Genomic DNA, 23,138 nt, shown 5'->3' on the forward strand with positions numbered 1-23,138 from the left:
ACTGTGGAGGCATCTGTATACCTGGCACTGTGGAGGCATTTGTATACCTGGCACTGTGGAGGCATCTGTATACCTGGCACTGTGTGGACATCTGTATACCTGGCACTGTGGGGTATTTGTATACCTGGCACTGTGGGGGCATTTGTATACCTGGCACTGTGGAGGCATCTGTATACCTGGCACTGTGGGGGCATTTGTATACCTGGCACTGTGGGGGCATTTGTATACCTGGCACTGTGGGGGCATTTGTATACCTGGCACTGTGGGGGCAATTGTGGATCTGGCACTGCACTATCGGGGGCAATTGTGGATCTGGCACTGCACTATTGGGGGCATATGTGTATCACGTCCCATTTTAACTGGCCACACCCATTTTTTGGGTGCGCGCGGGGGCAGACTTGTATGGCCCCCGAAGGATTTTATAAATATCCAAATGGCCCTCGGTAGAAAAAAGGTTCCCCACCCCTGGGTTACAGGCTAGTGCAGGATCGAAGGGGGATAAACAAGATAGTTGAGAATCAATTCCCCGTAGTGCTCAATCCAGTTGTCATTTTAATAAAATCTTCTCCCCCTCTACAAACTCATCTGTCACCAACCTCTATTCTGTTTCTCCACAGTTTCCTCTTCATCTTTTGCATTCACACAGGGTGGTACAATACATGGACCTGATTACAGTTCAAACACTACATGCCTAATTGGTCCTTCAGAGTTCTGCCCGAACCCAGTATATCTCACCAGCACGATAACACCAGTATTACTGCAGTGTGCCTTATCATGCACAAAGGGTGGAGGAAGGATGAGACTACTAGTAGGAAGGATGAGAATACTGGTGAAGGGAAATTTTGTATAGACACTGATATGCCAGTTGGTGAACGCAGACCTGATATTTTCCTCCTCTTTCTCTACCGTAGAGATGTTTTTATTTTATTTTCTTTTTTTTGAGTTATGCTCATGGTACTCTACATTGGAAACACACAACAGTTAAATTAAGATACAAATTTGTGTTCCCTACAGGAAAAGGAGGTCTGGAAGGCGAAGGGATATAGTCAGGAGTCCTCAGGACTTTGGACAGATGGACACGGTAAGCCAGTGGCCCCCAGAGCATATCTCCCAAGCCTAGCTGAGGCGGCACACGGTCTGACTCATCTAGGTAAAGAAGGTATGTGCAAGCTGGTAAGAGCCTACTGGAGTGCACCGGGTTTCTCTTCTCATGCAGGTAAGAAAGCAATGACATGTCTTACTTGCTTGAGGAAGAATATTGGTAAGGCAATACCAACAGAGCCATCCCATATCCCTCCTGCAGACGGACCTTTTCAGGTAATACAAATCGACTTCGTACAGTTAACACCCTTTAGGAATTATTGTTATGTATTGGTGTGCACTGATGTTTTCTCAAACTGGGTAGAGGCATTTCCTGCCGCCACGGATGCTGCTGTGTTTACCGCAAAGAAAAATTGCGCAGAAATTTGTGCGTGGATAATGGTACACCTAGGAGTAGGAGCAAAGTGATACTGGACTATTGTGGTCATAGACACTGCCACTAGTATTATGTAGCATCGGAACCACTCCCAGATCTTCACTTAACGAATCACCGTCTTCGAAATTTTTGGGTTTTGTGTCTTTTTGTTTTTTTGGAAGACAACCTCATGTCATGATTGATCCGCACAATAATCAGAAATACACCAATGAGGTGACAGTACAGTACCTTATCGAGATGAGCCAGCATTTGAGAACTTGACAAAAATAGGATTTTGGTACCTACCGGTAAATCCTTTTCTCTTAGTCCGTAGAGGATGCTGGGGACTCCAAAAGGACCATGGGGTATAGACGGATCCGCAGGAGCCTGGGCACACTATAAAGACTTAAACTGGGTGTGAACTGGCTCCTCCCTCTATGCCCCTCCTCCAGACCTCAGTTAGAAAACTGTGCCCAGGAGAGATGGACAATTTCGAGGAAATAATTTATTGTTATAACCCGGTGAGTGTTAAACCAGCTCACACCTCAAACACACCGTAGACGTGGCATTCAGTAGAATATCAGCCAACGGTATGAACAAAACACAGCCACATGCTGAGAGAATATGTAACACAACCATTGTGTCCACATAAGCAAAAATAAGACCCCGCACGCCATGTCATGAACAACGGTAGCAACCGCCAGACCGAGAAGACACACCCCAAAGGTGCAACCAAAAACAATAACTGCAGACACAGTACGCACTGGGACGGACGCCCAGCATCCTCTACGGACTAAGAGAAAAGGATTTACCGGTAGGTACCAAAATCCTATTTTCTCATACGTCCTAGAAGATGTTGGGGACTCCAAAAGGACCATGGGGTGTATACCAAAGCTCTAAAACGGGCAGGAGAGTGCGGACTCTGCAGCACCGAATGAGCAACCATAAGGTCCCCAGAAATCAGGGTATCAAACTTGTAGAGCATAGCAAAAGAGTTTGATCCCGACCAAGAAAACGCTCGGCAAAGTTGAGCCGCTGATACTCCTCGGGCATCCGCCCAAGAAAAACCCATCTTCCCAAAAGAATGGACCTCCACCGACTTTGGTGACGGCAATTCAGCTGTAGAACGAACATGCCAAACCTCACAGATTCAGCGCGTAACAGACTGCATAATGCAGTCTCCCAAACCATGCTGGGAAGATACCAGACAAACAGAGCCTCTGTTTCTCCAAACTGAGCTAAATTGACTACCTACATGCTCAAATCCCCGGCCAGACCTAGGGAATTCGAATCAGCGAAAGCCTAAATAGCCACCAGGAACAAAAGAGGCCGATTTCAGCGAAACCCAGAAACCACTCTTGGTAGAACTACCAACCGAGTACTCAATTCCTCTCCATCCACCTGAAATATCAAACAAGGCTTTTGTGAGACAAAAACACCACTTCCGACACCCGCCTTGCGGACGTCTAAGCCAATAGTCTGACCACGTTCCAAGAGAGAAATTTTGTAAAGAAACTTATTAGGCTTGCCTCCACTGGCTTGTAACGTACGGATAAGTACTACCTAGCTGAAAGTTCTCCATAGGAGCCTTCCTGGATACACACCGAGACACATAATTACTCCAACTACGGTAGTAACGCTTTGCCGTCAGATCTTTCCTAGCCTGAAGAATTGAGGCAACAACTTCCCTGGGAACACACATTCGGCTTAGGATATGGCATTCAACCGCCGCGCCGTCAGACGCAGCCGCGGTAATCCCGGATACACGCACTGATCTTGTTTAACATTACCTCACGTAGAGGAAGAAGGCAGTAATCTTCTATGAGTAAACCATGAAAAACTGGATAGCCAACCTTCGCTGGCTAGACCGGATTCAAGAGAATCACCGGAACCTTTGATCATCTTACGCTTACCACTGTAAGAAAAGTGAAAGTGGAGAGGCCACATAGACCGACTAAAAACACCCCCGGTGTCACGAGGATGTCCACTGTTATATCTTGAATGTCCTTTGACCTGGACCAATCTCCTTGAGGCCCCTCGTTGAAAAGAGACGCCAAGCTGACCAATTGTGACACTCCTCAAGGACTTGTCACGTCTGGGAAAGCTTCTCGATGATGACCGAAATTTCCCTGCTGGATATCGTGCCCGCAGAGGGAATCTATTTCTCCGTCGTTTACCTCCAGAACGAAGACTGCTAATATAGCGTTTACCAGACTTCCCACTTAACTGTAAACTGTGCATCCTCCGCCATTGCCGCTTCGCTCCTTGTTCCACCATAGCGGCTTACTTACGCCACTGCTGACAAGTCGTCTGGCAGAACTAACACGGGCAGAATACGAAGAATACGTTCGTCTAAAATCGTTCTTAATTCAAGAAAGCTTACAGCAGACAAGTTTCCCAACTTGACCTTATCCTCTGGAAATACGTCCCCTGCCATGGAGTGCTCCCCAGCTGCAGAGATCTGTACGCACGGACACCAGGATCTAAACCTGAATCCCTAACCTTCATTTCTCTAGAAGAAAAGAACCGATCAGACACCACAGGAGTGCTGTCCTGGCCGTTTGGATTATAATCCGGTTCATGCGCCGGTGAGACCCGAACCGCATTTCAACTGGTCCCATAAAAACCGCTCTGGTATTAGACCTGCTCACCTAGGCCGCACCCATCTGTCTTATTAACGGAACATATTGATGAGGTGTCATCTCAAAACCGATCCAACCCTGGATCCTCAGACCTCTTTCCACAGGAAAAACACCGAAACTTAATCGGTCAGTATCTACTCTGAAACCCACTTTTGACCTCTGCGTCGTTGGGAACAACAGCCAATCCCTGTGCCGAAGAACAGTCAGGGAGAAACAACGATTTGCACCCGTATACAGGGACAACAAGACAATGTCCTTAACCTGACGCACCTCCGTATGGCGTCGCGCACTACCTCCCCTTCCAGAGGGGAAAGGCAAGATTTATTAGAAAAACAGTAAGGGGAAACCACTGTAAGTCAGAGTGTTCCCCTTTGGCTTCTATAAATAACTCACAGGTCCTAGTCTATTTCCGGACTAACTGAAAATTAGTAGATCAGTGGTCACCGGAGTGGAGACCAGCCAGATAGACTCAGCGACAAGTGATGGATGTAGTGGAAACAGAAAACGACATCCACTTCTGCTAACCTAACAAGGCTGCAGAACTCTTACCTTTTCACCTTCCATTGTCTGCACAGAAAAGGAAAAAAGAGCGTCATCGAACCGGTGAAAACGACTGCATCCCACAAAAGAATGCATCACCAACCGTTGCGAAGGAGGCTAACTCACGAAGATAGACTTACCAGTGGTATCCGCCGAGATTGACTGGCCATAGGCCACACCAAACAGCTGTATACCTGCCACCAGCCTCTCCCGGAGACATCCTCCGCATTTTTCCGGTCACACCTCCTGCTGTCACGTGGCAGCCTGCTGTAACGTTATACAGTAGAATAAACATAGGCACGCCTACCCACTCTGGGTAGGGTAATTTTGTCGGATGTCTACCCGAACACCACACTCCCTCAAGTGCATACAGTGCAAATAAGGTCAAAGTATAGAAATAAAATTTCACTTAGCTGCCTGTGTATGATCCTTTGCGACCGGGCTCTGCGTCAACCAGGAGTAGACTGTCGTGATTTACTCTCCGCGTTGTGAAGAGAATAATATTCTGACTCCTTGAGAGGGTCCAATCCAACACTTCACGGCCAATCTAGAGCTTAATCAACAGAGTAACCAGCACATGATAAGAATAGCATTATTTCAGCATTCCTGGATATACCTCATATAACACACAATAAAACACATATATCCTAACCCTGCATATATAAACCTATATCTACATATATATATACATATGGGGGGTCATTCCGAGTTGTTCGCTCGCAAGCTGCTTTTAGCAGCTTTGCACACGCTAAGCCGCCGCCTACTGGGAGTGAATCTTAGCTTATCAAAATTGCGAACGAAAGATTAGCAGAATTGCGAATAGACACTTCTTAGCAGTTTCTGAGTAGCTCCAGACTTACTCGGCATCTGCGATCAGTTCAGTGCTTGTCGTTCCTGGTTTGACGTCACAAACACACCCAGCGTTCGCCCAGACACTCCTCCGTTTCTCCAGCCACTCCCGCGTTTTTCCCAGAAACGGTAGCGTTTTTTCGCAACACACCCATAAAACGGCCAGTTTCCGCCCAGAAACACCCACTTCCTGTCAATCACATTACGATCACCAGAACGAAGAAAAAACCTTGTAATGCCGTTAGTAAAAAACCTAACTGCATAGCAAATTTACTTGGCGCAGTCGCAGTGCGGACATTGCGCATGCGCATTAGCGACTAATCGCTCCGTTGCGAGAAAAAAATAACGAGCGAACAACTCGGAATGACCCCCATAGATATAACGTATACGCAAGTGGATTGTCCAGACCTATCAGGTCCCTATAGACAGTAATGTGTTGTGAATGTGTACGACCATGTACTGACATGCCCCCGAAGTGGATCTACTAGGAACGTTACAGTCGACAGAAACTAAGTAAATGTCGACAGCCAGGAACAGTAATCGGGTAAAAGTAATAGTAACCTTGGAAACCCCGAAGGGTCTGAGGGAAGCAACGAATACAATTTCGATAACACTCCCCCCACATATATCTAGAAATAAAAGGGCAGAACAGCCTATTAACGTTTTTTACCCCTGAGGTTACCGTTGATGCCGGCCGGGCATCCACCAACAACTGTGTCTCCCTTAGCGTGTTCACTGTTTTAAATGCCAATTTTCTAATACTTAATTTCCCGAATCAAGTACCGCCATGCGCCGGCGAAGCCGACAGTTATTCCCACAGCAGCTTGTGACAAAGCCCTCACACCTGTCGACATGTCGACTAACCGATAGTGGGAAATCAAACAGGGAAACAGTGCATTTATGTATTACAAGGATTCTACGTCCATTATCAATCCTAATGCTATATGACACCCATATAGCATTAAAACACTGTGCCCCCCTTCCTTCTTAGTACACAGCAAGTTCCGGTGGGGGACTTAGGAAAATGGCGATGACCCCTCTGTGAGGGCTAAGCTCCGCCCCTTCCCGGCGCGCTTTAAGCCCGCTCGAATATAAATATATATAGAACCCTATATTGAGCCGAGGGACCTTAAACACAGGGAGATTTTACATCTGAGAGGGGCAACATAACACCCAAACACTATGTCCCCCACTTTGTTTGTGCTTGGTGGGGACATCAGGGAAAATGGTGCTGACTCCGGTGTGAGGCTAAGCTCCGCCCCCCTCGGCGCGCTATAGCCCCCCTGTATTTCTAAAAAGAACACAATCAGGACGAGCATCAATATAGGTTAAAACACTATATTTACCCAGATCAATGCTGCTCAGGGCGCCCCCCTGCGCCCCAGGCAACCGATCGGCATGTGGGAGCCCCGGCGCGTTGCGCACCCGCCGCTCTCATGGCGGGTCATCGTGTGCGGTGCCCGGGAGCTCTAAGCTCCACATATCTATGCTGCCCAGGGCGCCACCCACTCCCCGGCGCCCTGCACCCATGGCGGCCGACGGGGAAGAATGGCGCGTAGTGCGCTATAACACGCCTGCGGGGGTCTGCATACGGAGTCCCCGGCAGCGCGAGTAGTAAAACGGAGCATAAACTAACTCGGTGCCCAGGGCGCTCCCCCCCCCCCCCGCGCGCGCCCTGCACCCGTATAAGCGGTGGCGGGGAAATCGTTAAAATATGCTGGCGGGGGTAACGATTTTGCACATTAAGAAGACTAGTAACCTGCTGCCCAGGGCGCTCCCCCCCAGCGCCCTGCACCCTGTGAGTGCGTTGGTGTGTGGGAGCATGGAGCGCAGCACTTCCACTGTACCTCCGTTACTGAAGTCTTCTGCCGTCTGAAGTCTTCTTTTCTTCCAATACTCACCCGACTTCTTTCTTCTGGCTTCTGTGAGGGGGGCGACGGCGTGGCTCCGGGAACAAGCAGCTAGGCGCACCAAGTGATCGAACCCTCTGGAGCTAATGGTGTCCAGTAGCCGAGAAGCAGAGCCTTGAAACTCACAGAAGTAGGTTCTGCTTCTCTCCCCTCACTTCCACGCTGCAGGGAGCCTGTAGCCAGCAGGTCTGCCTGAAAATAAAAAACCTTACATAAAGTCTTTCAGAGAAACTCAGGAGAGCTCCCCTAGTGTGTGACCCATCACTCCTGGGCACAAAGTCTAACTGAGGTCTGGAGGAGGGGCATAGAGGGAGGAGCCAGTTACACCCAGTTTAAGTCTTTATAGTGTGCCCAGGCTCCTGCGGATCCGTCTATACCCCATGGTCCTTTTGGAGTCCCCAGCATCCTCTAGGACGTATGAGAAAGAACTTGAAACTTGATTCCTGGTATGCCAAATACTAACTGTCTTGATTGTGAACCAAGAGACTGTGTGATTGTTCTTACACTCAGGTTGCCTAACAGACAGGTGGGAAGGACCGTACCAAGTTTTGTTGACAGCACGATCCCAGTGAAAGTAGCCGAGAGACTTGGGTCCACGATTCCCAGTGCAGGAAAGTCGGTAGTCCGGAAGGAACTCATAAATGGAGTGACATCGCAAAAGTATCACCAGAGAGTCTGTTCCGTGAAGACTGAGAGGCGGCACTGTTGAACACTACCAGAGCGTGCTAAAGGATTACAGAAGGACCAGTCGTTGTAATTTATTTGCTATGGACAAGATTTGTTTTGTTCTATTTTTCTTTTCTCTGTTTCCTGCTGACAAACATTTTTTTCAGGACATTCTATTTTTGCGAGGTTTTTCATGAGGAGTCGAGTGTGGGACTGAAACTGGTTCTGGAGGAAGGAGTGATTTCCTTAAAGGATCCCAGGATTAGCCGATCAGTTTGTTAAAGCCAGAGAAAAATCAAAGGTCTAGTAGTTACGGAGTTCGGAGGTAACGTGATAGGCTATTGTCTGAGGAATACTGTATTTTGTAGTTATTGTGACCCCATATTTGAAGATGAGAGCATCCAGAGATGTCAGTCTAGCAATAAGGTGACAGACATCCCTTGAGTGAGTACCACTCACTAGTTGGTAAGGTCTTAAACCAAACGGAATGTTGGATGTGCTCACAGGTACCTCTAAGACGAAAAGATGCAGGATTAGTGCCAGATTTTTTTTTAGAGTTAGCTGAGGTACTTGAATTACATGGAAGGGGGAGGGGACCAGTGGACAAAGAATATAATATAACTAGACCCCCTAGCCTTAAGATCCACCAGTACCATAGATAAATCCTTGGTATGTTTAAATCTCACCAATTTCAGGAAATTGGGAGGTAATCAGGAACAATCAGACAATGGCTATTCACACAAAGCAGATAAAGAGCTCATTAATATATGTGGAAGAAAGGTTTATGAGTGGCTCTCCCCGAACTTCGAAGGTTTATGTTATCCAGGAAGGACACTACTTATAACCCTTGTTCAATGATGAAACAGACCTAGCAAATGTTCCAGAAATGGAAACAATGTTTAGGGAATGATAGGAATGTATACCATGAAAATTTTATATGTCACTTTCACAATTTGTTTGTGTTTTCTCCCTCTAACCAGCAGAACCTCAATCGAATCCGAACATCAGTGTACAAAGACGTAGGTACATGTATGTGTGAAATGTTAGTCCAAATCAGACATTATAGGCCAAAGCACTGTTCCAGCATACTCTATAGGTTGAATGTTGTCCCACACCCAACCAGTGGTCCCGTGACCGCCGAGTGCATATAGAGGATGTCTCGTCCTCCTCCCTGTCTTCCCCAAATAGTCAAGTGTCTGATTTGCAAAATGAATACATATGTGTGTCTAGGTCACCGATTATTGTCTGAAATATTTTTCTTATGTTAATAATTTATGGCAGTTATTGTTTACTGCCAAAGGGTGGAATGTCGAAGTCAAAAATATTACATAGAGAGAACATACAGACTCCACACATTATGAGTCGCTATACTTGCAAATACTCACAGCGCGCACCGCAATATATGGTAACATATGCATTTACACAGACATGCCACAAAGATATATTCAACACATATTTCATACAGCACATAATTTGAACATATCAAGCACCAGAAATCATAATGTTTTAAATTATATAATGGAGTAACGTCATGTATGTGTATTATTGAAACGGAGCAAGATGGACATGTCGTGCTTGGTGTCACAGTAACCATATTAATGTGTAGATTAATTTGATGCCTGTTATTAAGTTGTAGCACACTGCCATTAGTAGATATGATTAAATGTATGAAAGCTAAAGTCACTCTTATTAGAACAATGGATTTCCTGGAAGAAAGCATGCCTGACCAGAGGCTATCTCCTGTAATTACACCATCAAGGCTGGAGGTGGCTTGCATATGAACTGACCAGTGACTCATCATGAATGAGAAAGTTCCCTCCCCTAGACTAGTAACAAGAGATGTGTGCACTCCCCCAAAATACATAGTATATAGCTGATTGCAGACACACAAGAGCTCTCTGTTCTTTGTCCCAGATGATGGTGGAGATGATGTCTGTCCAGTGGCTGCATGATTTTACTGAGAGGGAGAGTGATATGGAGTGGAGACTTTATTTGAGCAAAATATTTTAATTGTATCGCTGGCCATGTATGTATTTGAATTAGTTTGTAATAACTGCTTACTGTGTAAATTGTAACCATGTAAATATATATATATATATATATATATATATACTGTACATTGTGATATATTGAATACATATCCTTTTAATAACAAATATATACATCAATGAGATTTGGAACTCAGATAATGTGTGGGTGTATTGTTTTCTCTTATGGGATGTAGTGTTTTGCGATGTATAGCGCACATTTATAGCACATGGTAATAAGATGCGCCGGCGTCCACAGTATATATTAGAGCTGGCAATTTAAATATTTGTTAGAAAGCAAAATTACTTTTACAAGACACACAGTCCCTGGACATGATTGGATAGGGAACACACACACACACACACACACACACACACACACACACATACACAAACCCTGGGTGAAAGCACAGTATATGTAGGCAGGGTCCTCAGAGAGACACAGAAGCCAGAGCCAGCCACACAGCGCCCCTATAGCAACAGTAAAATTAAGCTGGGTCGCAAGAATAAAGCACCTAAGAAATGCTTACAGTCCCAACACTGCTCCCCACCCCCTCCCGCACTAAGACCCCCTGGCACCGCTGAGTAGACTGGAGTCCTTGAGGAGGAGCTGTGCTTCCCTGTGAGTGCTGCCTGATCGAGCTGCAGGGGAAAATGGCACTGGAGAACTGTGTGATCTGCTCTGAGTGAAGCCCGCCCCCTGTAATGGCTCGCGGCTTCCCGCATTTTTATACTGGCCCTGAGTTATAATTGTGCCCAACTAGGAGACTGAACCCGTTAGGATGTGCCAGTGTGAGTACAATAGGAGGCCCAGCGTGCCCCTCACTGCGTGCCCCGCCACAGCATGTGTGAGACTCCCCAGAGCGCAGTCTGTATCAGAGCTGAGGTCCTACCCTAATGCAGCCAATTCTGCCGGTGACCCGCTAACCGGGACGCCGTCGCCGTACTCACCACTCTTCTGTCTTCAGGCTCTGTTAGGGGGTGGCGGCGTGCTGCGGGAGGGTACGCTGCACCATGGTGTGGATTGCGAATGGCTCCCTCAGGATCTCAGTGTTCTGTCAGCAGAGAAACAGGACCATTAACTCTAAGGAAGTTGAGACGTTCTCTTCCCTAAGTCCCACGAAGCAGTCAGGCTGTTGCCTAAAGAGCCCTGACTGAATATAACAAACTTTGAATATAAATGTAGAAAACTCTTCAGGAGCTCTCCAAAGCGTGACCGGCTCCTCCAGGCACATTTTCTAAACTGAGTCTGGTAGGAGGGGTATAGAGGGAGGAGCAGGCCACACTATTGGTTTTCTTAAAGTGCCCATGGCTCCTAGTGGACCTACCTATGCCCCATGGTACTAATGTGGACCCCAGTATACTCTAGGACATAAGAGAAACTGTTGTAAGCAAAAATTGCAGCAGCAGCTAAGAAAACAATTTTGTCACAATGGGTTTCCTCTGGCACTTTGGGGATCATTCCGACCCGATCGCACGCTGTGCTTCTTCGCAGCCGTGCGATCGGGTCGGAACTGTGCATGCGTGACGGCCACATTGCGCAGGCAGAAGATTGACAGGAGGAAGGCGGATCTGGGCGACCGCAAGAAGATTGACAGGAGGAAGGCGGATTTGGGCGTCAACTCAAAGTTTTCGGGGCGTGGAGACCCAAACGCAGGCGTGTTGAGGTGTCCTGCTATGCTGAAGTGATCGCACAGGGTAAGTAAGTCTTACCCTAGTCTAGTTCTGCACAAAACTTGTTTTGCATAGCAGGGCTGCACAAGCGATCGCAGCCTTGCTATGCAAAAATACACTCCCCCATAGGCAGCGTCTAGTTGATTGCACGGGCTGCAAAAAGTGGCAGCATGCAATCAACTCAGAATGAGGGCCTTTGTCTCTGACTTTACTTATGCCTAGAATAGAACACTTGTTTCACATGGACTGGTTAGAAACATCTATCAATAAAGATAATAAAGCAGAGACATTTTTTAGTATATGGTTGCCTTTTATATATATATATATATATATATATATATATATATATATACTCTACTCCCGCCTAGGAAGGATACCCTCCGATCTGCGATAAAGTTAACGTCATGGTATAATTTGGAGACCTTGCAATTAGGACCCCCTACTTTCTGATTCTATGTGAGCGACATACAACGTTTACATGCTGTACTGTTTTGCCACTTCATTTGTATATGTGTAACCACCTAATTCTTAATGTTTCTGCTTTCTCAATTCACTCTCCTGCTTGATTATATGTTATGTATTGTATTCACTTGATTTCTGGCTACTGTATTTACAGTTCTATAATAAAAAATGATTAAAAAAAACAAAAAACACATAGTAAAACATACAGAAACATAGATGTGATGGCAGATAAGAACCACGTGACCATCCAGTCTGCCCATTTGGGTATTAGGGTTAGGGATTGGGTATTAGGAGATATGGTATGAGGGATAGGGTATTAGGGTTAGGGATTGAGTTAGGGGTTATGGTAGGAGGGATAGGGTATTAGGGTTAGGGATTGGGTTAGGGGTTATGGTAGGAGGGATAGGGTATTAGGGTTAGGGATTGGGTTAGGGGTTATGGTAGGAGAGATAGGGTATTAGGGTTAGGGATTGGGTATTAGGAGATATGGTATGAGGGATAGGGTATTAGGGTTAGGGATTGGGTTAGGGGTTATGGTATGAGGGATAGGGTATTAGGGTTAGGGATTGGGTTAGGGGTTATGGTAGGAGGGATAGGGTATTAGGGTTAGGGATTGGGTATTAGGGTTATGGTTTGAGGGACAGGGTATTAGGGTTAGGGATTGGGTATTAGGGTTATGGTATGAGGGATAGGGTATTAGGGTTAGGGATTGGGTATTAGGAGATATGGTATGAGGGATAGGGTATTAGGGTTAGGGATTGGGTTAGGGGTTATGGTAGGAGGGATAGGGTATTAGGGTTAGGGATTGGGTTAGGGGTTATGGTAGGAGGGATAGGGTATTAGGGTTAGGGATTGGGTATTAGGGTTATGGTATGAAGGACAGGGTATTAGGGTTGTTTTAGCGGTTTGGGTTAGGGGTGAGGGAGTTAGTTAGTTTGGGGAATGGGGTCAGGTGTTGCTTTTATGGCTTTATCGATGTCACACATGATAAGAAAAAGCATCCGCTCTGCCCTTCTGAGAGCACAGAGAGTGCCCTGAGAGGCTGGAGCAGCATCGCCAGGTCCCTACCCAAACTTTATTATGGTGCTTGGCAATGCCTGATTCACTTCCCAGCATTCAGGCATGTGACACTGGGACAAAATAAGATCACCTCAATCTGCAAAGCTCCACCCATTTTGGGTAAAATATTGCTTTTTTAGGGTGTTAAAATTGGGGCAGCTGGGAGATACGCTATTCTGTCCCTGCCTACCCCTATACACAGTCACATTATGAAATACAAATATTTGCCTGTATGGCTGCTGCTGCTGTCTGTGCTATGACATCATGACTGTCCAATTACACAATGAATGGAATGCCAGGGCAGAACACTGGGCTTTATCCTGTTATCTGGTCCCCAGTAGTACAGGACGGAGGCTCTGGAGTTGGAGTTGTGCTATAATTACTGAGAGTATTTTTAATTTCTTTATATAAATTACCTATTACGTTTTATTAGGTATTATTTTTATATTTTATTATATTATTATATCGTAAGTAAAGCGAGAAGAGCGAGGAGTGAGGCGGGAGGGAGCAGCCATGGGCTGCATCCCATGTAACAGGTGCTGGATATTCTTCTGGCGTAAGGTAAGTGTGCTTTTATTTTTATTTGTACTTTGTTGTTTGCACAATTAGGGTTTTTCCTGGATTTTATAAGGGACGGGGCTCACCTGAAAGTGGGCATGTCAGGGCATACAAGGCGGTTTTGTGCCAATTTGGTAGGCCTAAATGTAAGGAGGCGTCTCTGCCCAAATCTCACTAAGCTAAGGGGTTATTTACTAATGTTTATAATATTGCCGGTTCTCAATGGCCGCAAATCATAGGTGTTATATATGAGCTTATACAATATAATATATGCAGCGCTCCGAGGAAATTACCCTTAGCAGCTCCCAAAAGGCGATGTCTCACACCCCTAATACAGTACTCAAATAATGGTTAGATGGGTGCGCTCCAGGGTACAATGCCAGTGTTCATATAATGTCCTTAGTTGTCTGTCCCACCATGTCCAATGAGTCAGCAAACTGTAGGCTGGGTGATCTTTAGTATAAGTTTATAAATGGGTAATGTCTCCAATTCGTGATGTATGTCCAAATGTTGTCCCTTAATGGGTGTATGTGGCTGTTTATGATTTCCCCTTACTGCCACTGAAATAGTCCCCATGCAGGGTGACACGTGTTTGGCACGTTGCTGAAATGGTTTTTCTAGTCAAGTGGGTTTAACATGCAGCCCTCCAGCTGCAGTGGAACCACACATCCCAGCATGCCCCACTACAATGCTGCTATTAGGGAATGCTAAAACTGCAGCAAGGCATGCTGGGATTTGCAGTCCCACAACAGCCGTAGAGCCCCACGTTGACCATCCCTATTAGTCTATCAAATCCTCACCTCATGTACCTGTAACCCACTCCATGCAAGTGCTGTTTAATACATTCGGGTGGTATAATTGTATCTTATAATGCGATCCTCGGTGCTAATATCGTGACCCTAATACACTGCAAATGCGATTGTTGATAAATAGACCTTATTATACATAAATCACTGATCACGTCTTGTGAGGGCGGCCTCAGAGGATGGTAAAGGTGGAAGTCTGACTAGAAGGGATTTTTGCAAATAACTGAACTTAATTATTACATAGTATTTTTATTTTATCTTTATTTAATTAAGATGAGGCCGAGGGAGGAGCCCTTGCTATTGGAGAATGAGGAGATTCCGTTACCCTCGTTGATGCAGGCACACCCAGTACCTGCGGAGAGGGAGACGCCATCATTACCCCCAGCATCCCAGGCACAGCAGGTACCACCGCCACCCCGGGAGAGGAAGGCACCAGCCCGGGACGGGATAGCACCACCGCCACCCCGGGAGAGAAAGGCCCCACCTCCACCCCGGGAGAGGAAGGCACCACCGCCACCCCGGGACAGGAAGGCACCACCGCCACCCCGGGAGAGAAAGGCACCAGCCCGGGAGAGAATGGCACCACCGCCACCCCGGGAGAGGAAGGCACCACCGCCACCCCGGGAGAGGAAGGCACCACCGCCACCCCGGAAGAGGCAGGTGCCCCCACCATAAAACCATGTGCGCCTGATTTTACCACCAGAGGCATGCGCCCCCACCAATAACACCGGTGAGGCACGCACCCAAACACCATCAGGGAGGCATGCACCCCCACTATTACCATCAGGGAGGTATGCGCCCCAACAAACACCAGAGAGGCATGTGCCCCTACTACCATCAGAGTGGCATGTGCCCCCACAAACACCAGAGATGCATGTGCCCCCACTACCATCAGAGAGGCATGTACCACCACTGGAAAGGTGTTTGCAGACACATAATCTATTACCAACAAATACAAAAAAAAAAAAAATTAAAATGTTGTTGCATAAAGATATTATACTTTGTGTGTTTTATTTTCCCCAACTGGAGTGTCTATATGATGAATTAATATTTAGGGGATACTGTGTCATTGGAAGCATCGTTAGATGGGTCAGATAAGTATATATTCATTATTTCCCAGCACGGGCACACACACAACTTTTATACTGGAAATCAAGATACATTTGGGGGGTTATAGGTAACCAGCCTTATAACAGATTGCCAGTTCTGTGATCTTAGAACCAATTATATAGCCCCCGTGGTGTGCTTTCATATAATATATAATTTCAACATATCTGTTAAATCACAAAAGTGACACTTAAAAAAGTAAAAGTACATTGAATGTAAGAAAAAGAACTCAGACAACTACACACGTGAGGTTCAGGTTCCAACGCAATACATTCTACAGATGACAGGTGGCAATGTATCATCAATACGGACGGATGCAACCTGTGAGGATCTGCCACAATACAAACTGCAGACTATTGGGGGCAGTAGACTTTACCAGTTAGGCCTTGGGCCGCCCCATTTGGTAAAACACCTCTGCACATGTTAGTAAGAAGAGACGCATGGTACACTTCCTCCAGGTGACTCAGGACATACCTCCTAACATAAGCTGTGCACACAAACACTGGGAGTGGCCTCTGGGTACTTGGTCATGCATCACGCCTCTGTGTTTCGCAGCTGTCAGCGCCAAGAGATGCCACTCTGGTCTGTCTGACACCCTGCCGGCAGTCTGTTGTGTTCCTGGGAATCAGACGTACAACAAATGTTACTGACCAGGAATGATGTACGTATATCATCTACCTCCTGCACTATAAATGGAACACAGCTGGAATGCAACCTTAATAGGCCTACTTCCACATGCCATCCCATCAAATGCATGGGTGCCAAGTTCCTGGCCTGGACACAAGTTGGCTAAGTCACAACGCTTGTTGGAGTCATGGTATAATATTATACTTACATACCAGTTACCTGTTTTTAAAAAAAATGACAAATTTCCAAATGCATTTCCTAATTTCTATTAATTGATACTGATGGGACAGAACCAGAGGTCTCATCTGTCTCTTGTCCTGCAATGTCATATGGAATTGTGGAAGCAGCCTCTCATTCTCCCAAATTATTATTGCACCCTTGCCATATTTGCCCAGTGTGTCGTTACAAGGGGGGTGCGGGCCACTCAAGGGTGTCACCCTAACATGGAGTGACACCAAAATGCCGACTCCTCCACAGTAACAGGAGCCGGGTGCTGCAGAGTGACACTAACCTGCAGCACTCTGACACAATTCCTGGGCTCAGTACTCAGAAGCGGCCTCTAGGATGTCTCCAATCATTATAGGGCCTATTTATGACACACAACTCCTCCCGAATCATCATGTGACAGCAGCAGTTTCCGTGTGCTTTTATTATCACTGCTATTTATCACTAGCTGAATGCAGGCCATAACATATGTGGCATACTGGAATGTTAGGAGACAACAGATTTTGGAAAGTTCCAAAAGCCTTTTGATTCTTATCAGTGAGTGGGGGAGTTTATGGCCCCAAAACCAGTTACTTGCAGACCCTGTGACATGTAAGGAGTTAGGACAGGAAGTGTAGGGGGTTTTAGTAGAAGGAACAAAGCAGAGGCTAGAATTCAGGGTGAGCTGAGGACTGAGGATGGAAGGCACAGGCTAAGTGTCCAGGAGAAACGCAGTCTGGGGACTGTGGAACAAGCATGGTACTCCACAGTCCCTGGCATTATAGAACAGCATGTAGGTGCTGCTAGGAAGAGCAAAAGATATCCAGATTTGCAGTGTGAGAGCCACAGTATGCAGAGTACAGTGGAAGGAACCAGGAACACAGGGGATCCCCATCTTCAGGGGTACCTAAGAAGCAGGACGGGAGGTGTGAGTCTGCGGGAGAGGACGACCTGGGTGAGTGGTAGGAACCACGTTTGGCGGAAGGTCCCCAGTAACGTGTCCATGAGAGATCCCGTTTAGATAGAGCCACTAGCGAATGGGGGAGAGCACACTGAAATGAATCTCAGTTTGCGGAAGCCGCAATACTGATTCCCAGAGACTGCGCTGGTATGTACTGTACTGTAATGCTGTCACATCACTGTAAATGCTGTTATTGCCAGTGAAGCAAATGAAAGGAGATGTAACCTGATGTAACCCATATGAATATTACCCTGAAGAGAGAACAAGAAGTTAAATGTTATTGTTGTGATAACCCTGTCTGAACTGTGAATAAACTGCGTGTTTATGTGATGAAACGGCCTGGTGTCCAATGCTTTTAAAATTACTTATGGACCTGCCGCTCCCCGGCTATCACACATAGATATCACCTGCGCTCAGCTAAGTAACGCAATCCCCATTATTTACATGGAGGCCTCAGTCTAGTCCAATTTACCAAGTCCGAACAGCAAATTTAGGAGCTTTATCCCCACATAGCAATAACCTAAATAGTATTAAGGAGAATATATAGTATATACTATTAAGTAGAGATTACTATCACATTATTTTCTATAAATGATCAGTAAAAATAGGATTTTAATTACCTACTGGTAAATCCTTTTCTCGTAGTCGGTAGAGGATGCTGGGGTCCACGTTAGTACCATGGGGTATAGGGGGTCATTTCGAGTTAATCGTAGCCCTGCAAAATTCCATAGACATGCGGGGGGACGCCCAGCACAGGGCTATCCCGCCTCGAATGTCAGTGCTGCCCCCCTCCCCCCAGCAGAAGTGCGAAAGCATCGCAAAGTGGCGATGCTTTTGCACTTTAGGAGTAGCTCCCGGCCAGCGCAGCTTTAGCATGCTGGCTGGGAGCTACTCATCGCTCCATGGCCCGCAGCGGCTGCGTGCGATGTCATGCAGTCGCTGCGGCCCGCCACCCAAACGGTCTGGCCACGCCTGCGTTGGCCAGACCGCGCCTACGAAACGGCGGCCAAACGCGATAAACTGTAGCATGTTAAACTGCCAAACGCGATAAACTGTAGCATGTTATCGGGTCAGAATGACCCCCATAGACGGGTCCACTAGGAGCCATTGGCCCTTTAAATGTTTAATAATGTGGGCTGGCTCCTCCCTCTATACCCCTCCTACCAGACTCAGTCTAGAAACTGTGCTCGAGGAGACGGACAACTTCGAGAGAAGGAAACTACACAGATAGTGGCGAAATTCATACCAGCTCACACAAACAAGGCAAACCAAGGTAACTAGCCTGAAAACTCAGCAACAGCTGAAACATTACCTAAACCAGTTAAAAAACGCAGTATTTAACTAAGAACAAAGCAATACTGAACCAAGTAACCACTGCAGGACAATGAAGTGCTGGGTGGGTGCCCAGCATCCTCTACGGACTACGAGAAAAGGATTTACCGGTAGGTAATTAAAATCCTATATTCTTTTACGTCCTAGAGGATGCTGGGGTTCACATTAGTACCATGGGGATGTACCAAAGCTCCCAGAACTGATTGACCAAACTTGAGGTCCTCAGAGGCCAAAGTATCGAACTTGTAGAACTTAGCAAACGTGTACGACCCAGACCAAGTAGCCGCACGGCAGAGCTGCAAAGCCGAGACACCCCGGGCAGCCGCCCAGGTAGAACCCACCTTACGAGTAGAGTGGGCCTTAACAGATTTTGGACACGGCAATCCTGCCATAGAATATGCATGCTGGATAGTGAACCTGATCCAACGAGAAATCGTCTGCTTAGAAGCATGACACCCAATTTTCTTGGGATCATAAAGGACAAACAGAGTCCGATTTTCTGTGACGAGCAGTCCTCTTCACATAGATCTTCCAAGCCCTCACAACATCCAAGGACTTTGATGCAATTGAGGAGTCAGTAGCCACTGGCACCACAATAGGTTGGTTGATATGAAAAGCCGACACAACCTTTGGAAGGAACTGCTGATGCGTCCTCAGCTCAGCTCTTCTTCATGGAATATCAAGTAAGGGCTTTTCCAGGACAAAGCCCCCAACTCCGACACACGTCGTGCAGAAGCCAAGACAAACAATGTGACAGCCTTCCACGTGAGAAACTTGACCTCAGCCTCCTGTAAAGGCTCAAACCAATCCGATTGAAGGAAATGCAACACCACGTCAAGATCCCAGGGTGCCGTCGGCGCCACAAAGGGAGGCTGGATGTGCAGAAGCCCTTTTAAAAATGTCTGTACTTCAGGGAGGGCAGCCAATTGTTTCTGGAAGAAAACGGATAAAGCCGAAATCTGGACTTTGTGGATCCCAACCGCAGGCCCAAATCCACACCTGCTGGCAGGAAGAGGAGAAACCGTCCAAGTTGAAACTCCACCATAGGAAATTTCTTAGATTCACATCAAGACACATATTTTTTCCAAATTCGATGGTAATGTTTAGACGTTACTCCCTTCCTAGCCTGTATCAGGGTAGGAATAACCTCGTTCAGAATACCCTTCCGAGCTAAGATCTGGCATTCAACCTCCATTCCGTCAAATGTAGCCGTGGTAAGTCTTGATAAACGAACGGCACCTGTTGTATAAGATCCTCCCGAAGAGGAAGAGGCCTCGGATCTTCCAGCAGAAAATCCGCGTACCAAGCAGGAGATCCGCGTACCAAGCTCTCCTTGGCCAGTCCGGAGCAATGAGGATCGCCTGAACTCTTGTTCTTTTTACAAGCTTTAGAATTCTTGGAATGAGTGGAAGTGGAGGGAACACATACACTGACTTGAACACCCACGGTGTTACCAGGGCATCCACTGCCACTGCTTGTGGGTCTCTCGACCTGGAACAGTACCTCCAAATCTTCTTGTTGAGGCGGGAGGCCATCATGTCTATTTGAGGTACGCCCTAAAGACTTGTCACTTCTGCGAACACCTCGGGGTGTATTCCCCACTCTCTCGGATGGAGATCGTGCCTGCTGAGGAAGTCCGCTTCCCAGTTGTCCACGCCCGGAATGAAGATTGCTGACAGCGCCACCACGTGCCTTTCTGCCCAGAGAAGGATTCTTGTCACCTCTGACATCGCAGCTCTGCTCTTCGTTCCACCCTGTCGGTTTATGTAGGCCACCGTCGTTACGTTGTCCGACTGCACTTGAATGGCCTGATCCTGCAGAAGGTGTGCTGCTTGTAGAAGACCGTTGGACACGGCTCTTAGTTCCAGGATGTTTATTGGAAGAAGGAATTCCTGACTTGACCACCAGAGGAGTGAAATCCTTGCTTACGGCGACAGACGTATCCTCTGGTGCATGTGTAGATGAGATCCCGACCACTTGTCTAGGAGATCCAGTTGGAATGACAGAGCATGAAATGTTCCGTACTGTAGAGCCTCGTAAGAGGCCACCATCTTCCCCAGAAGGCGAATACACTGATGAACCGATACCCGGGCAGGCTTCAAGACATCCCGGACCATTGATTGTATCACCAACGCTTTCTCCACCGGCAGAAACACCTTCTGCACTTTCGTGTCGAGGATCATTCCCAGGAAAGAAAATCTCCTTGTCGGCTCCAAATGTGACTTTGGAAGGTTCAAGATCCAACCATGTTCCCTGAGCAGATGAGTCGTGAGAGCAATGAACTGAAACAACTTCTCCCTGGACGATGCCTTTATCAGCAGATCGTCAGCAGATGTTCATTCCCTGTCTGCGGAGAGCCATCATCTCTGCCATCACCTTGGTGAACACCCTCAGCACCGTGGAGAGACCGAACGTCAGTGCCTGGAACTGATAGTGACTGTCCAACAGTGCAAATCGGAGATACGCCTGGTGCGGTGGCCAAATCGGAATGTGGAGGTACGCATCCTTGATATCCAGGGATACCAGAAACTCCCCCTCCTCTAGACCTGAGATCACCGCCCTAGAGACTCCATTTTGTAATTTGAACTCCCTTAGATAAGGGTTTAGCGATTTCAAGTTCAAAATTGGCCTGACCAAACCATCCGGCTTTGGTACCATGAAAAGGTTTGAATAGTAACCCATGTGTTTCAAATAAGGTGGAACTGGAACAATGACCTCTGACTTTTCCAAATTTTTTATGGCTTCCAGCTGGATAGCCCTGTCTGTCAGTAAAGCTGGCAAGCCTGATTTGAAGCATCGGTGAGGCGGGAGATCTTGAAACTCCAGTCTGTACCCCTAGGACACAATATCCAGTACCCAGGGATCAAGGATTTTGAGGTACAAGAAGCAGGCTTCTGGTCCTGGGAACCTGCAGGTGCAGGTTTTTTGGATTTTGCACGACCACCTCTAAAGAAGGTGGTAGGAGGCTTGGACTTTTTCGTCTAAGCGGTCCGAAAGGACTGAGATGCAGATGAAGGAAAAAATTTCTTCTTAGAAGGCGGAGCTGAAGGAAGAAAAGGCGACTTACCCGCGGTTGCCCTTGAAATTCACGTATCCAACGCTTCCCCAAATAGAGCCTGACCTGTGTAGGGTAGGTTCTCCACACTTCTCCTGGATTCTGCGTCGGCAGACCATTGGCGTAGCCAGAGTCCCCTGCGAGCTTAGACAGACATGGAAGATATCCTTGCATTCATTGTACCCAGGTCCTTCATGAATTCCACCATGAACCCTGCAGAATCCTGTATGTTACGTAAAAACAGTTCAATGTCACTTCTATCTAGTGTACCTAAGCCCTCTAGTAACGTACCTGACCACTTTACTATAGCTTTAGAAATCCATGCACAGGCAATAGTAGGCCTTAACGCCACCCCTGAAGCAGTGTATATGGATTTGAGCGTAGTGTCAATCTTACGGTCAGCCGGTTCCTTCAACGTGGTAGAGCCAGGGACAGGTAACAACACACCACCTTCTTTGACAGTCTGGAGAAAGATGCGTCAACTATGGGTGGGGTCTCCCAACTTTTCCTATCCTCTTCAGGATCTGGAAATTTTTCTCCGGGTTTTCCCAGGATTTAACAAAGAGAGTGTTTAATTCTTTTGAAGCAGGGAAGGTTAGCGAGGCTTTCTTATTGTCTGTGAAGTAAGGCTCCTCAACCTGCTCAGGTGGTGAGTCAGTAATGTTTAACACATCTCTAATGGCCTCAATCATGAGCTGCATCCCCTTTGCGAGAGACGCCGCCGCCCTCAGCACATCCCCATCACCGTCTGCCGTGTCAGAGTCGGTATCCATGTCATCTTTCATAACCTGGGCAAGTGCACGTTTCTTTGGGTACACGCTAGGGGATTTGGAAGGAATAGGAATGGAACCTGACCAACCTGCCATAGAACTCTTTAAAACCTGAGTTTTAGTCTCATGATGGGCTACCCTAATAGAGATCTGAGAGATCATACCCTTAATAGAAGTCAGCCATTCTGGCTCATTAATAGGAATCTGAGACACCACATTACATTCCTGGGTACATGGAATGTACTCCTCTGCAGCATAAGACACAGAGTCCCTGGACATGGTTATGTGAGAAAACATACACCCACACTCACACAGGAAAATGTCAGACACAGTTTCCTCTCCAAGTACCTTCAGAGAAACACACAGCTTGGAGCCAGCACACACACAGCGCTCAATTAGGTAGGTATAACCCCCCTAGCGCTGACTGTGTACC

General features: G+C 46.9%; 2 protein-coding genes across 2 annotated transcripts in view; one reads left to right on the plus strand and one right to left on the minus strand.

Annotated features, from left to right (window-relative positions):
- The window catches only part of LOC134969515 (copine-7-like), a 600,833-nt gene that overhangs the window by 371,450 nt on the left and 206,245 nt on the right, over nt 1-23,138 (minus strand). Inside the window, exon 7 of the mRNA XM_063945515.1 lies at nt 16,231-16,374. The gene's annotated coding sequence lies outside the window, so the exon portion shown is untranslated. The remainder of the gene's footprint in view (nt 1-16,230; nt 16,375-23,138) is intronic.
- LOC134970199 (uncharacterized) lies at nt 13,614-15,593 on the plus strand. Its single transcript, XM_063946216.1, has 2 exons — nt 13,614-13,846; nt 14,923-15,593. Exons 1-2 carry the CDS (start codon nt 13,799-13,801, stop codon nt 15,322-15,324), a joined length of 450 nt encoding a protein of 149 aa, XP_063802286.1. The 5' UTR covers nt 13,614-13,798; the 3' UTR covers nt 15,325-15,593.

Source organism: Pseudophryne corroboree, chromosome 11 (genome assembly GCF_028390025.1).
Source record: "Pseudophryne corroboree isolate aPseCor3 chromosome 11, aPseCor3.hap2, whole genome shotgun sequence".
Classification (NCBI taxonomy): domain Eukaryota; kingdom Metazoa; phylum Chordata; class Amphibia; order Anura; family Myobatrachidae; genus Pseudophryne; species Pseudophryne corroboree.

What these genes read in the sequence shown, in the direction of transcription:
- LOC134970199 (XM_063946216.1), top strand. Translation starts at nt 13,799, where the DNA reads ATGGGCTGCATCCCATGTAACAGGTGCTGGATATTCTTCTGGCGTAAG. An exon ending in GGATATTCTTCTGGCGTAAG is followed by an intron (nt 13,847 to 14,922) that starts GTAAGTGTGCTT and finishes TATTTAATTAAG; the next exon opens with ATGAGGCCGAGGGAGGAGCC.